At 39.6% G+C, this 16,730-nt stretch overlaps 1 protein-coding gene across 2 annotated transcripts; it reads right to left on the reverse strand.

Annotated features, from left to right (window-relative positions):
* Positions 1–4,277: 4,277 nt before the first annotated feature.
* Positions 4,278–7,175, reverse strand: vma21 (vacuolar ATPase assembly factor VMA21). 2 transcript variants are annotated; one of them, XM_061235497.1, is made up of 4 exons: positions 6,988–7,175; positions 6,293–6,402; positions 5,266–5,444; positions 4,278–4,626 (listed from the first exon to the last, which is right to left on the reverse strand). In XM_061235497.1, exons 1-3 carry the CDS (start codon positions 7,035–7,037, stop codon positions 5,302–5,304), a joined length of 303 nt encoding a protein of 100 aa, XP_061091481.1. In that variant the 5' UTR covers positions 7,038–7,175; the 3' UTR covers positions 4,278–4,626; positions 5,266–5,301. The 2 variants fall into 2 exon arrangements, with proteins under 2 accessions (XP_061091481.1, XP_061091480.1); XM_061235496.1 differs by having other exon boundaries at positions 4,278–5,444; positions 6,988–7,174.
* Between the last annotated feature and the right edge of the window lie 9,555 nt (positions 7,176–16,730).

Below are 16,730 nucleotides of genomic sequence, written 5' to 3' on the forward strand. Positions count from 1 at the left end.
TTGAGCTAATTAAGAGTGGACGTTGGCATAAAATCCTGAGATGGATTGTCCCTCGTTGTGCACCCCTGACCTACAGCTCTCCGGGAACAGGGTTGAGCAGCCCTGAGGTGAAGCGAGAAAGTGAAACAGGAATCAATCTCATCAGGTTTATTTCAACTTTAGGGTCATCATAAGTATATCAATCTGAAGAGTAAGTAAAACCAATAAATACAGGTTAGGGTGATCTATCATAGGAAAGGTAGACCAATCAAATATAAAAAGCCAAGCCCTAATGTGAAATATTATGAGTTATTTAGCTGACACTTTTAGCCAAAGTGACTACAGTTGATTAGACCAAGCAGGGGACAATCCCCCTTCGAGCAATGCAGGGTTAAGTGCATTGCTCTAGGGCCCAACAGCTATGTGGATGATATTGTGGCTACACCAGGGCTTGAACCACCAACCTTCTGGATCCCAGTCATGTACCTTAGCCACTGGGCTACAGGCTGCCCTGATATATTGCATTACAACTGCACATGCAGAAAAGCTATTCTAGATTTGGTCTGTCTGTTTCAATCAGTCTAATAGAGATGACCCTGAACAACCAAGTGGAGGCATGCTACATTATTGAGACACCATGAGCATGGCTTCGAATATCAAAGGCTTCGGTAAAATTAGCCTTAGCTTCCTGAGCATCTCACTGGTCACTGGACTGTTCATCCTGTAAATCAGGGATATCAAACTCCAGACCTGAGGGCTGCATGGCCTGCAGGCATTTGTAGCTTCCCTTCAATCTGCAGCCAGTTCAGGTCAGTGTGCAGACTCTTTAGCCAATCAACGACTTAACGGTAAAATGCATCAAAAACCAGCAGACACTGCAGCCCTCAAGAACTGGAGTTTGAAGGAGCTCACTGAGGCACACGACCGTGTTCGAAAGCCGCATACTTAGCATACTACTCATGCTACATTTCAATAAAAATCAGCCTGAAATTTAGGATGAGTATTATGCTATGCGGTTTCGAACACAGCCACAGTGTCAGTAGTTTGCCCCAGTAGTTTATGTAATCACAGACCGTTCGATGACCCCACATCCACCCGACTGAACAGAGATCGGCTTTCTGTGCCAACATTCTGGCTGCATAGATAGCAAAGCCAGGACAAGCATTACATGGATGTCTGCGACTGACTCTCTTTAATTATGATCGCTATAATCAGACTGGAGGGAGAGAGCTGCCAATTCACTGCACTCTTAAATGCAATAAAAATATTTTGTTTCTTTATCCACCTAAAATAATCATGTTTGCTTTTATTCTGATCAGTTATGATCAGTTATGAAATACTATGGATGTGTTATTAAAACACTTGCATTCAGTCACCATGCTACATGGTTTCCCAAAATGTTATTACTGAAGTTAATCAGGCGTTGGATTAAACAAGACATATCTGCAAATGGGGTACATGAGCCGGCTTCTTAAAACGGCTCAATGCCAAGGTGATGGTTTCCAGCCTCAAGTGTAGCCTAAACAAGAAGCATTAGATGTTTTTATTATGAACAGAATCAAAAATATTCCAGCTGTCCACCCCCACATTCTCCAGGACTATACAGGTCACATTGCGACATGTTTTCTAGGGGAGTAGAGTGCAATGGTCCTGAATTCTGCTGATTACAACATTCACTATTTGGAATTTGGTTCCAGAGTAACGGCTAAATATAAACGGACTGGCTTTCAAGTTATGCTCAATGTTAACCTATCTTCGCTCAGGAGAAAGCAGAAAAAGACAGGACTGCGTATTACTGGTCCAGGATAGGATGCCGCTGCCCCCAGAGAATCTAACCTGCAATATTCTGGTTACATTCCCAGCACTGTACCAGACAAACCCTGTTAAATCACATTAAAATCACACTATGTTAGAAAAGCATACATATGCTCTGTTCTGAAATACACATATTTTAAAGTTCATTGGGCCAGGCAGAGAAATAATGTACTGTGCGTGTTTTTATATTTAAACAAGCACAGTTAAATTGAGTTAAACTAAATTGATTCATTGGTGGGCTGAAAAGTTATTTCGTATTCAACAAAGTCCATTCCAGCTGCTGGCAAATCAGTGTCTTTGTCTGTCTGTCCAGTCACTTTTTAAAATAAATATTTGAAATATATATTTCCTTGTACTGTAATATATTAAATCTTTTTTAAAAATGTCTTTGTCCTTTTGTCTATGTATGTCTGTGTAATGTATGAAATTATCTTTGTATATGAAATGTGCTATACAAATAAAATTGCCTTGCCTTATAGAAGGGTCCTGAGACACAGGGATCTACCAAGCCGCTCTCCCAGCGAAATCTGGGCTAATCTGTACATTTCAGCCTCACTGAGCAGCAGAAGTGGTGCAAGTTCAGTTATAGAAGAGCATGAGTAAGAGAGAGTTAGAGAGAGATGGAGGCGGCTGTGCGTGGTGCAGATGGTACACTACTTACAAAAATACTACGAAAGTGAAAACACAAAACATACAGTATCAGGGACACAGCTGCCGGAAAACACACAAAAAAATATTTTTCTACCAATACATTTTTTTTGCTGCGAGTGGTCCGGTACGTTCTCAAGCCACCAGCACAGTTATGAAATCTTCCTAGAAACTCATCATCTCTGCTGTAATGGCTGTGCATGGACACAGCTCACAGGCTAAAGCTTCTTCTCTCCCCCTCGTTCAGGTTGAAGTGGGGAGTTACAGTATTCTCTCTGTGAGTGCCTGACACATTCGCTTGCCAGATGCTTTTGTCCAGAGGCCATTATGGAAAATAACACCAAGCACGAATAACAAGGGCAACTGGCTACGTAAGACTGTAGATGGAAGCATGATAATAGGCAAAAACTGTTCAGTCAAGTAAACGATACTCCAATAAAACAGAGAAAAAGTAAATTAAATTAATTTATGCCTGTGTCTGATCAATTGAGTCCATGGGTATACAACCAATATACTGCAATCATCAATCTAAAAATATGGAGGCCAATAATAAACTGAAATGTAGTATAGTGGTTAAGGTACATGATTGGGACCCACAAGGTTGGTGGTTTGATCCCTGGTGTAGCCACAATAAGATCCGCACAGCCATTGGGCCCTTGAGCAAGGCCCTTAACCCTGCATTGCTCCAGGATTGTCTCCTGCATAGCCTAATCAACTGTACGTCACTCTGGATAAAGCGTCTGCCAAATGCCATTAATGTAATGTAATGTAATGTAGATGGATATATTTATATTTTAATATCCAGATACAATTTACTGTATAAGACTCTTTTAATTGAGCATACTGTAGTGCAGGATGTAGCTCAAGATGAAAGGTCTCCTGGCAGCTACCTGCCTGGTGCAGTGGACATTCTGTGCTCCATTTGCCTGGCTTAGTTTCATGGCGATATTGAGAATCATATGTTAAGACGATGCAAACGCAATATATGCTTTACAGTAAAGACAATATGCTGTATTTTTCTTATACATATGGCCTAAATGTTATGGTATACCAAATATAAACTTTGTTCCAGCATCCGCTTCATAACATAAATAGTAGGACATGAAGGAAAATAATTATTCCTTATAATTTCAAACTCTGGGTGATTGTACAGTAATGAACCTGTACTGCCCTCTAGTGTTCATCTTAGTTGGTTACTTGGTTTTGGTGTTGAAATGACATTGTATAAAATATGTTTTATACTCCATTATAAGCATTATTACCCATAATATTGGAGAACATACCATTTTCAATGTTGCGTTAATAGTAACCACCACGAGTTTCGATTCATGACAGTGAAAATATGATGGTCCACAGAATCACTGGATACAATTCTGGACAAGTCATCTGGTACTGCAATTGCATAAGTGATGTCAAGTGTAACTCAACTGTAATACAAGAGAGATAAGCTCTAAGGTAACAGAGATAAGCTTTAATGCATATGTCGAGTGGTGCCGTAACTGGAATCAACAAAAACATAATATTTTTTCAAAAATGCAATGCATGCCTAAATAATGATCTAACATTTATAATCACAGTCATTTACTGTACACCAGAGCCTATAGTCATTTTACTCATATATACCCCAATTATATAACTTTTCATAAAATGCCATGGTAAAAAAAAATGATATGCTAAGGAGAACTGTGAATCGTATACTCAAAGAAAACATTATATCGCCAGCTGTGGAACAACTAAGCATTCAAGTATTACCTCTTCAGAACTCATCATCCTGTACACCCAGAGCCAACGAAAAACCTTTTTCAATTCAAAACATTATCACATGAAACACAATGTTTTCTTGCAGGTCGACCTCATTTATTCATCACATCAAAAGAAATTAAATACAACCTTGAGAGTCACAATTTCCTTGTTACATTTTCCAGCAAACCTGACTGTTTTTCTGATTACAATCAACATGAAAAAAATTACTTTGCAGCGCAGACAACACATTTGCACAAAACAAAACAAAAAATTGAGAATAGACAGGAACACAGATGATTAAGTTGCACTCTCTAAAGAGTTGAGATGAACTGGCAGGACTCTTGCCTTATTTTTCAGTGTCGCTGGTTTGGGGTGGTGGATTCACAGGGGAAGTATGCGTGATGGACAGCATGAGGTATTCTTCATCAAAACATGACAGAGCTTTTTTCCAGCCAAACAAATGAAATACATGGTAAACAAACAGGAATCGGTTAATTAAATGGGAACTGCTGTTTTAGTTCTGTGATGCCAAGTAAACTAGTTATTGACAGCTTTCCCCATTTTCCACCATTTCATCATTCACCCCTGCGGTACCTAAGGTCCGTTACAGCACACAAACTTGTTCCATTTCATTTAAAAACGAATCAGTGAGTCCCCAGCCTTAGCGTCCTTTATGCATTGGGCAGGGTCCCTGCTGTAGTATGCAATTGTGGCAAACTACCCAGCAAGCACTGCTGCGGTCTGTATTCTACACCCCACACACAGTTATTCAGACACGCACACGCACACAGTTCACATGCTCTCTCTCTCTCTCTCTCACACACACACACACACACACACACACACACACACACACACACACACACACACACACACACACACACACACACACACAGGCATTCAATTCAGACAGACGTACACTCACACAGGAGGCTGTGACTTGAGGAAGCGACTTGTGTGTCACATTAGGTGTACCACTATTGATGTGAACTGTAGTTTCAGGCAAGCATAACACTGACCTAGAAACACACTACAGCCAACCCCGCTTCCATAGATAGACAATGCCTCTCTCTTACTTACTCTCTCCCTCATTCCCTCTCTTTCTCCCACACGTGCTCAGTCTTGCTTTCCTTCATGAGACTGCCGTGATCCTTCATTCCAGGCCACATACACGAACAGCGCCAGCACCACATGCACTGCAACCACCGCCACAATGGCGGCATAGAAGTAGCTGTCGTTGTTGGACATGCCCATGGACGCTAGAACAGGAAGAGGAAGTGGTTAGGGAATTAGAGAAACGCAACCAGTTTCATTACACAACTTCAGAACCTTTCAGTTCAAACACTAGAACCTGAAGTGGCCAACCGTGGTCCCGGAGAGTCTCATGATAGGTTTCAACTCCAATTCAACCAATGCAGACCCAAGAATGAGTGTGAGGTCAGGGTCAAGATATGTGAAAGCATCAGGATGGTGTTGAATCTTACACTTCCTACACTTGCAAAAGCTAGTTGTAACCTAGGCTCACTAATTAGACTCATAGCCTTAGGATATTACTAGCCTAATCATAACATTACAGTACGATGCGACTGACCAGGTTGTTCATAACATTATGGTACCAAGTATACTCTAACTAGGTTAACATGCATTATCTGAAGTAAATCTAAACCTAATTCCAAGGCAAGTGCTACGTGTATTTGCATGAATGGTCAACTACTGCTTTATATCAAATTTCACGGAACCAATCGCACAATTTCTCTAACTCGGTATCTTGGGTCAAACTGAGTTCAAACCCTAATCACACATGCAGACTACCAGACAAGTTTCTTATTAGGGAGGTTAAACCTTCAACGAATCTCTAATGCTGTATGCACTATTAACATTAATAATAATTTCAACATGTATAAAAATGTAATCCTGTCTGTAAAATAATGAAAAATATATAAACAGACGGCAAAATGCCACTTTTAACAAAATATTCAGAAGCCTGAATTTCATTCAACGTATTCATTTTTACGACCATTCATAAATACAGCTTAGGCTAGCACAGAGTATAATAAATACAAGGAGTACGTTGTGTCGTTGCTGTGCTTAAACTCAGATGTTTTACCTTCAAATACATATGCTTTTGACGCGAAGTACAACCCAATAGGCAGAGTGACCATCATGATTGTGAAAAACAGCAAAGTCTTCAGTGCTGATACCAGTGACCCATCGTTCCTTTGAAACAAAAGAAACATGTAGACATTATTGCAGCTATTAAGACTGCAAGTAAAAAAGAAGAAGAAGAAAATGTTTACTTTTTTTGTCAGCAATTAAGCTACATGCCTATGAGTGAAGATAATGCCTAGTGCCGTAGCCTAGAAATAGCTGATTTAACATACACTGCCTCTATTAACTAGCTACTTAGCTAGGGGGCGATATGCTGATAAAGCCCGTAAGCTGTTGCCATACTAGCTAGCCATACAATAATGCATAAATTACGCATAAGTTAGCTAGCTAAGTAGTTACCGTTAACTAACGACATTCTGAAGCTAGTTGGCGTTAGCTAGCTAAATATATGACCTATATCATATTAACTAGATAACTAGTTAATATGACTGCGGCTAACTAGCTAGCTACTTGTATTTTAGCTCATTTCTTTTTAGCCATTTCATACATATAAGGTATGTATTGGCAGACGTTGGGTAAATTACAGTCAAGACCAGGACCAGGCCCAGGCAAAATTTCGCATGTTGTCATAGTACAGCTACGTTAAGTTAGCTGAATTAGCCATCCGTTCAGTACGAGCCATACATATCTTACCCTCTGAAATCCGCTGCCGGTCCAGGAAATTCGTTCGAATATTTCTCCATTTTGCTTACAAATAATAATCAAAATTCACAATGTGCATGTCATTCCACAATCATGCAGTATTACAGATGACGACCAGCCCTTTGCACAACACGGAATAGAACGAGCGAGCGCCAGGGAAGATGAGCGATACTTCCGGCTAAAATCACATGACCACGCTGATGGAACGACCCGCACAGATTGTTTAAATTCACCAGATGCTCAGCTCCGTTTTCTTAAGATTGGGATTTTGGTCTCAAAGCCAAAACTTGAATTAAGCACTCCCAAAAACGAGAATAAAAACTGCTAACAGGAAGCATTGATATCAAAGGTCTCACAGTCAGTCTAACGTTACTAGATCACGGCCATGTACACGCGCTTAAACAGCAGGGTTCCTAGCCCGGGTGACTACACGGATACAGTAGCACAGGTGGTGCTCTATATAATCTCTTCAGTCAGTGCTGTATGTTTGCTTGATTTAATGAAGGCTGTTTTCACCGAATGTCAACTTAATAAGTGTTGTCCAGGTATGATTAAAGTCAGATTTAATCATTCAGGTGAAGTGGGGAAAACAATACAAACAAAAACATATAGACTGAAGGTAAATGAGTGCATTACCTATAATAACCACTAGATGGAAATGTCCGTCAGCAGAATGTTTCTAGATATTGCATAGGTTCTCTGCTACCTGTTCACTTTTCACTCTGAGAATGAGTGTGTATGAAGACACTCACTCTTTTTTGGGTTACCTTATGATATCCAACTGTCTATAGATATGAACTCATAAAATGAAGAAACAAGAACATTAACATTATGCACACAAGCACAATCACAAGCACCAACTCGCATAGACACATACACACACAAGAGTCCCTGTGCAGTTATGAATGCACTGAGCCACAAGTACACTGTGGTATTTTACATATTCAAAGCCTATGATAATGTAATATCAGTTCTGTAGAGGACGTGAAAAATGAATCATACATTTACAGAGCATGAATCATACTAAAACTGCAGAACCTTTTGACCTGAGCCTAATGCTGAGTCAGTTAATAAATCTGCCATGTGCTGTCATGGAGCGAAGATCTTGGCTCACATCTCTCATGCGGCTGATCTTTTCCCAGGATATCTGTCACAGAGGAAAGGATCTTTATGGAAATCTTGGTAAAATCTCAGACGAAATGGCGTCTATCCTATATTAACCCTGTGGGTTTACAGTGATTTCACATAAAGAACAAAGCCACCTTTAATAAAGGCCCCCTAATTGCTTTGAACCACTTTACTACAATAAACAACCTGAACGGAATACAGGCAGCCAGGATCACACAAGAATCTAAATCTGCAGGATGTTTCTGATAGCCCTCACCTCTTAAACGTCTGAAGATGCGCTGTGGTATTATACTGAGAGAGACAGAAACAACAGAAATGTGAAAATAGGCACCGTAGTTGCAGACCCAAACCCTTTCCCTTTTGACCCCAGTGCCAGTCTCCTCTTCTGGGATGGAGAAAAATAAACAAGCGAGTCCCAGGTTCTGGGAGCATAGATATGGAACCGAAGCCACTGTATATTTCTGGATTATATAAAAAAATCAATTACAATCATTTACTGTAGCCAGTACACCATGCAGCGTGAATACGTATAAATACATGTATTCATCTTGCTAAAATGGGTAACTAATGGGAAGCTATTTGTCATTATAATACTGGAAATGATTGCAATATGGCATTTCCATTAATGCACACCAGATATTATATTACCTTCACTAGGATATGCTATATGACCCCTTGGCAATGTCAGGACTGAAATTGTTTTCCCATTTCATTTGTGAAGTTAAAAGTGATGAATAACAAGAAATTTACAGTCAAGCAAAATGATAAACAAAATCCCATATTACGAGACAAGTGACTAACCTGCTCCAATGTCCGCCCAACACATGCTGTGCTTTGGTACTTTTGCAAAGCTAGTGACGTGTTGGCACTGGCTTTCTTTCAGTCTTACCTGATTTGCAATCAAAATACTACAATGAATCAAGTGCTCTGTCACAGAATGCTTTGGGATACACACAAATGTGTCATTGAAATGAAACCAAGAGCTGATTTTCATCTGGCCTGACCTCACATGAACAATGCATTGACATCAAACAACCACCCAGACAGGCAGGTTATATGCAGTAAGAGTATTACAATGCATCCATTTCAGCATCCATTATATCAAACCTAGGAAAAAAAATAGCAAAAATTTAAATGCCCCTCAAAAGCAGAACAAAATTATTGTAACATGGTATATGTTGTTGTATTAGCATTTCTGTGTTTCTGTGAAACGTATTTATCTCCAACTGGCCGATAACACTACCGTGTTAAAAATAAGTTTTCTCTTTGATTTGCTGAAAATGACTACATTGGTGCACGGCTGTTATTAGCTTGTATCCAAGCTGTTGTTACACAAAGAAACTGATTGAAAATAAAAGATGGTGAGCACACAATCATAATCGACTGGGGGTGGAGGGGGCTCATCCCGCTCCAGCTCATACTATCGCGTTTATTTACTCTGCCTCCAGTTAATTAAAGAAAACCCACAGTTCAAACACAACATCTAAAATGATGCATGATTCATCCATTAAAAATGAGCACTGGAAAAGAAGCTGCCACTCAACAACAGACAAAAATGCATTTTTGATTTATTGTTGGGGATTGTGAGGTGTTGTTGTGAAATTCTTCCCTTGAGTCTCAACGAACCAACAATCACTGCAGAGCAGCTGTATTTGGTCGAATTCATCAAGAAACATGCAATTTATACCCAAAGCTCTTGACTCATTTATTGTGTGTACCTCAAAATTGTTTTGAATATATCCTTTATGCAAATGGCAGCACATTTTATGAATCATTTAAGAATAAAATTAAATACTTCATGAAAGACACAAACTTTATTGAATTCTCAAATGCGACATCACTCATAATTACACCCAACTTGTGATTGACCTCTTGACGAAAATTGCTTCACAAATGTTTATGAATGATTCACAGATTTAATGAGCGTCACAGGTTATGCTACTGTGTGCGTAGCAGGTTAATGCAGTGGGCCCTGCAGTCACACACTGGACCATCCACATGGGGTTCCAATCCCTCTCTGAGTCCACCTTCCATCTACTCCATGCAATGACCAGCCCAGGAAAATTACACAAACAATTTTTGATCAATACGGAGAAAGATGACCCTTAAAAACTGGCGAGACTGCATCCAGCAGATATGCAGACAGACTGAATTCTGTGTGTAAGGATGGAGTGTCGTCTCGCTTGTATTTCAAATCCCTGATAATCAGATTTTAAAGGTACAATAGGTAAGATTTCCGTGTTAAAACATTGTTACAAAACCATTGTAAATCCCTTCCTATCATTGAAAAAAGGCTCACAGACATGCAGACCCACCCTCTGCCCGTGTTTATTGTCCTTAAATTCGGGTTTCAAAATATACAGTCGACGACCCGACACTCTGTACCAAAACATTCTATCGCTGAAAAATAATTCAAGCACATTGGTTTAAAATTGGTTTTAATTGCCACAGCCAATGGCGTTTCAACGTAAACGCGTTTACAGAGAAGGCGGAGGGATAAACAGTGTTGTGGCTTGAAGGAGTTTGTTGCTGCTATTCCTCTTTTGGCCGTTAGAAGTCTGAAATGACCTATTGTACCTTTAAATCTTCCCTCAGTTTCTCCCCCATGTTACTTACAGTTTAATTCATTTTACTTCCTGGTAAGTTAATGTTCCCATATCTATATATTCATACTTGCTCCCTGGTTGGAGTCAAAAGGGACAATGGAGCAAATAATCTCATCAGGCACTGCATTAATTTCACTGTCCAAATGGACAAATAAAATTGCATGCAATGGTCATAAAAAAGAATAAGATTATTTTCAAGCCATTGCCTAGATATAATTATGTAAGGGGTAATACCCTATGACCAAGTCAGTTATTAGGAAATAATTGCCCAACAGGATGGTGCTACGGCCCGTTGACGTATATCACCCTGAACGGCAATTATTTCCTCATAACTGACTCGTTCATAAGGTATTATCCCGCTTAGACCATGGCTAACTTGCCAAAGGAATGTAGTTATGGACAATTTATTTGTAGTTGCAAAAGTATTAATTGAAACGCAATGGAAACGGGAGACTGTCCCTGTTGCTGAGAAAAAAAATCTTCACGCAGCCTAAAATTGCCTACTAAAAACCAACTGCACCATCGTCAAAGAAACGTTCACTAACTCACTATCACCATCGTATAAATCAAATGAATATGAGCAAAAATTGAGATGAAAATGTAAATCAAATAGAAGAACCTAAAGGTTGATTTATTACATTTTAGAACACAACCCAGGAAAAGGCAATTGTGTGCCCTGAATTCCTCATCAGAAGCATGAAGACCACAAAACAAAACACAGAATATTGGGAATTACATAGAAACAGGCAAGATGCTAGTTGTTGAGACAAAGCGTTTCCAGTGTGAATTATGTAACTAACTGTATAGGACACGTCGATTGGCCCTTTAATATCACCAAACCAAAGGAAGAAGCAAGACAGAAACAGCTGAAATATGGCACAAACTCAATATTATTAAATTTCTGATCCCTTTTTAACTAACACACTAACCTGTACATAATGGCAGGACAGGATAGGTTCCTCTTTTATTTCAGTCCATAAACCTCAACTACAATGAGGTGGATTAATTTATAAATCATTAGGAGCATACCCCTCTGAAACATGAAGAAATGCATGTTTGTGTTTTATCAGATCCCACACACGAATGAGCTTCTGCTCTTGTCACAGCAGAAGAAAAATCGTAAACCAGAGGAAAACTCATCAGATTTCTGACAGAATTGTCACATCTTGATAAAAAGCCCCTTTCTATTTCCAGGTACTGGAAAGGCAGAGCGGGAATGAAGTCATCTGTAGATCACAACCGAGAAACCTCGTCATTGTAAATGACACATTTTCAGCAGAGTGGAAATATACCATTTCAAACGTAGAAACTTACATGTGAAGCGCATTTTTTCTCTCGTCAGTTTTGAATTGCACCAAACCGCCCACACCGTACCCACGCTGGCATCATTGATGCTGATTGACTGCCAATCAGTCATCATTAAATCATTAATTGATTAAAGCTGAAAAGCTGTGCATATTTCATCTGTCTCTGGGCCTCGCCCATGTCATTAAGAACTCATGCAGCCGAAATACAAGGAACCCTGGTTGATTTAGTCCAGAGTACGGTCACTGCAGTCATAGTCGGATTAATGACATACCCAAAGATATGCGTATTCTGACAGGGAAGCCATCACCATGTACAAGAGCTGACAGAATATGCTGAATGATCCCTGTGTTTTACCTTCACCTCATTAAAAATGGGTACAGTCAGCCATGATTGACTTTGTCTGTCCAAACCTTCCACAGCAATGGTAGTTATAATTCTGTGTTGTCATGGTGATTCATAAAACCTCTAAACCTTCTGATATGAATGTTATTTTTTAAAGAGCATAGCCACATATAGATACATTACATAGATGAATCGCCTACGTAACCTATGCAACCACACAGAGCACCGCAGCAGCTGGCCCAGAAATGTCTAACCACTTCCCTATCCACCTTGGATAACGGAAACCAAACATTGTTATTTGTGCACAAAATACACATTACGGCAGGTGCTCCCAAATCATTTTCTGATGAGAAATAAATATTTTCCTGAACACCTGCACATCCTTTTGAAATATCCGCTTGCTGCACGGTGTAACAACTGAGGTGCGTTTGAATCTCAGGTGTGGTACTGCTGTTGAAAGGCTTTCGTAGTTTGTTCATGGCTCCAGGAGAAAAAGATATGCCACAGATTTATTTTTGAAACTAACGCAAAGGTGTCAATCCTCGCTGTGTTCAAAACACAGCTGATGTTTTGTTCAAATGAGATATTAGAGCAGGGCTGGCCAGCGGTGTTCCTGGAGATCTACTGTACCGCCTGTAGGTTTTCACTCCAACCCAATTTGGCACACCTGATTCTATGAATTAGCAGCTCAACAATATCTCTAGCTGTCGAATGAGGTGTGCTTTACTTGGGTTATTAAGTGAAAGCCTGTTGGACAGTACAGTAGATCCCCAGTAATAGGGTTGGGCCATTTTCTGACACATTACAGTCCTAGTTCCTCACCCTGATGCCATAGTGTGATCTGTGACATGGATGGGAACTAGCCTTTTTATTTTTTTGTCATAGCTAATATAACATCTTGTCAGCCAAAATGGCAATATGTCAAAACCAGGACAAGGAGGATTACAGAGTGAAACCCAAACTTTGTATAAAATAGTAACAATAATAATAAAGCCACTATTGTTCAGCAATTCGTGAAAACCAGTCTCTGTGACTGTCGCTAAGTGCGGCTGTTTGTATGCCGTTCCTGCAAAAATGGAATGTCAGAATAGAAATATGAAAAGATTGAAAAGGTGACGACGCACTGCAAGCACCTCACAGCAATGTTTTTCTTAACCACGACCCTGCATGCGTCGCCGTCGTGCTGAACGCCACTTCTCTCAGCTGCTGTCAGCCGATTCATTCAGAGTCGTACATAAATAAATTAAACTGTCCGCGGCCCGCACATCAGGGGGAAATGCTCGCAGACCTTCAGTAGGATGACAATCTCAAACAATATAAAAACCAAAACAATATAAAAATACCCTCTGAGAAGTGAAGGAGATCATGGACAGGCAGGGAAATACTCGATCGTTGTAAGGGATGTTTGAGCGCGCTGTTGCAACAGACAAACTTGACTTGTGATTTTAAAAAAAAGTATTTATTTTGATAGAATTTTACAAAAGCATGACAGTTCAGACTTGTGCACAAGCTGTGTAAAAGAACAGGATGAACTAGGGAAATGAATTAACTCTACTTCCATGTGTTTGGAGTAATTGTTGCTGTGATTCAATTGGCTGGTTGGCGCTTATCGGCATCAGACAGTAATGTAAAAAAAAAGTATTTCCGTGTTAGTGGAGCGGACATCTGTGATGTAATTGCTCACACTATGAGCCATAAGCATAATTCAAATGGAATGACTCGCATTCTCCTGCTTTGAGACAAGAATTCCTGTCTATCTCTTCTAGTAAATAGAAGAGCCAACATCTGAAAACCCACTCAAGCTTCTCTTTAAAAAAAAGAAAAACGTTTTTATGAATACTTTTCTCCCTTTATTTTGAGGCATGCAGCTTGACAATGCCACTTATTTTATTGTAACTTTGCCTTTACCTTGCTCTAGTGGTGTTTGCCAGATGTCATATGCATTTTAATAGCCCTCTTTGGCTATGAGCCTCTGTCAAAGGATGAATTGTAAATTGCTTTGTTTCACTAGCATATTGCTCTGGACATAAGGTGAAATATAAAAGACAGTGATGACATTGTAATGCAATAAATCTTCAGGCAATAAATATTTTTCTTCAGGCAATATCAAATCTATCATGCAAGAAATTTGGAATTTTAAGTTTAAAAAGTGTAGAGCTATGTTTAAAACTTTAAGCAAACATCGGATTTAACATAAAATGAGAATACTGTCACCTTCCTGTTAACTTCGACCAGTCTGGCCATTCTCCTCTGACGTCGCTCATTAACAAGGCATTTCTTCCCACAGAACTGCTGCTCACTGGATGTTTTTTTTTACACCATTCTCTGCTATACTATAGAGACTGTTGTGCATGAAAATCCCAGGAGACCAGTAGATACTGAGATACTCAACCCACCTTGTCTGGCACCCACATTCCCCAGTAAAAGTCACATAGATCACATTTCTTCTCCATTCTGACATTTGGTCTGAAAACAACCAAACCTCTGCATGCTTTTATGCATTTAGTTTAGTTGGTAAGATATTTGCATGAACAAGTTGTACAGGTCTACCTAATAAAGTGCTCAATTAGTGTATATTAATACACTAATGTTTTTTTCCACACTGTACTGTTACCAACCCAGGGGAATGTGTTTTATATGGGGGGAGCTAAAATCCAATGCAGGCACACAGCAGGAATCTATAATTACACAAGACAACAAACCCATTTCTGGAGAAAACTCCACAAACAAGATTGTGTTGATGCACCAACAAACTGCTCTGATTTTCAGAACTTAATAAAAATAGTAAACAGAAACCCTGCTGCTCTAACATACTGCACTGAAATGTACTCCATGCCAGTTTATTTAACACTGCTGCGTACATTATCCCTAGTTGGAAGTTGGAACATGATGGCCTCTTCTGGAAGACATGGTGGATTGCATAGTGATGGATTTAGATCCATTCTCTTTGAGAAACATTACTGTCAAGCATCTACTCCTCCTCACAACTAATCACTGCCAATTTACCATCTCTAAATAGAACAGACCAACAATACACCCGTACTTCTCAGTAAGCTACACAATGTTCATACATCTTACAGATGAGCCTGAAAATAGCAAGAAGGGTTGCAGAAACCAATTAGAAATGGAGAAATGCAATCTCAGTCTCACAAATATATCTGGGCAGTATCTAGCTTTGCAAATTAAGGGACCTCCATCAAAAAAGACAAAAAATTGAAAATGGTTTGATGTTGAAGAAGATACACATGATTTTATGAGTTCCCAATGCCTACTGTGTATAAAGCATACATTACACACCATACTGTATATATACGCTCAATGGCCACTTGATTAGGTACACCTATACTCTCAGAAATAAAGGAAAAAGTAAGTAAATATTTTAAGTTATATCAAAAACATACATCCTTATATGAGCCCCTACACAGAATATTCATACTATACTGGTTATACACTCAGCGAGCACTTTATTAGGTATTTATTAGACTTATTTTTTAGACTTATTAGTCTTCTGCTGCTGTAGCCTATCCACTTAAGAGGTTTGACGCGTTGTGCGTATACCACACTTCTGCATACCACTGTTGTAATGTCTGGTTTATTGTCACCTTCCTGTCAGCTTCGACCAATCTGGCCCTTCTCCTCTGACTTCTCTCATTAACAACACATTTCTGCCCGCAGAACTGCTTCGCACTGGATGTTTATTGTTTTTCGCACCATTCTATGCAAACTCTAGAGACCGTTGTGCAACAAAATCCCAGGAGATTAGCAGTTTCTGAGATATTCAAAGCACCTTCTCTGGCATCAACAATCATTCCATAGTCAAAGTCACTTAGATGTGACTCACTTAAAGTGCACAGTGAGTGTATAAATCTACCACACACACACAAACACAAAGTCATATAAACACACATGCAGGCACACAGCCAGTAAGTAACATGTATCAGCATATTCATTATTTTTAAAACAGAAAAATAATTTACCATGAAATTTGAGGAAATAAATCTATGTCAAATCCATGGCAAGAAAGTTTTATTGTCAAGGAACTGAACTAATGACAAAGTGGTAGCGATGGAGCAGGTGGCATAGTAGTGAAGTGAACAGCACAACTCACAGGTCTCACAGTAAGGAGGTCCCAACTTTGAATCCCGACCAAGGCCCTTTCTGTGTTGAGTTTGCTTGTGCTCCCCTTGTCCGTTTGGGTATTCACCAGGAACTCCAGTTCTCCTTCACAGTCTGAAAACATACAGTGGGCACAAAATCACCTGGACTGTTGGCATGACTGTATGGCTAGATGGTGTTTGGGACCAGCCATGGATGACTTGGGTGTATTCCTGCCCATTGCATGCTGGGATG

Source organism: Conger conger, chromosome 3, assembly GCF_963514075.1.
Source record: "Conger conger chromosome 3, fConCon1.1, whole genome shotgun sequence".
Taxonomy (NCBI): Eukaryota; Metazoa; Chordata; class Actinopteri; order Anguilliformes; family Congridae; genus Conger; species Conger conger.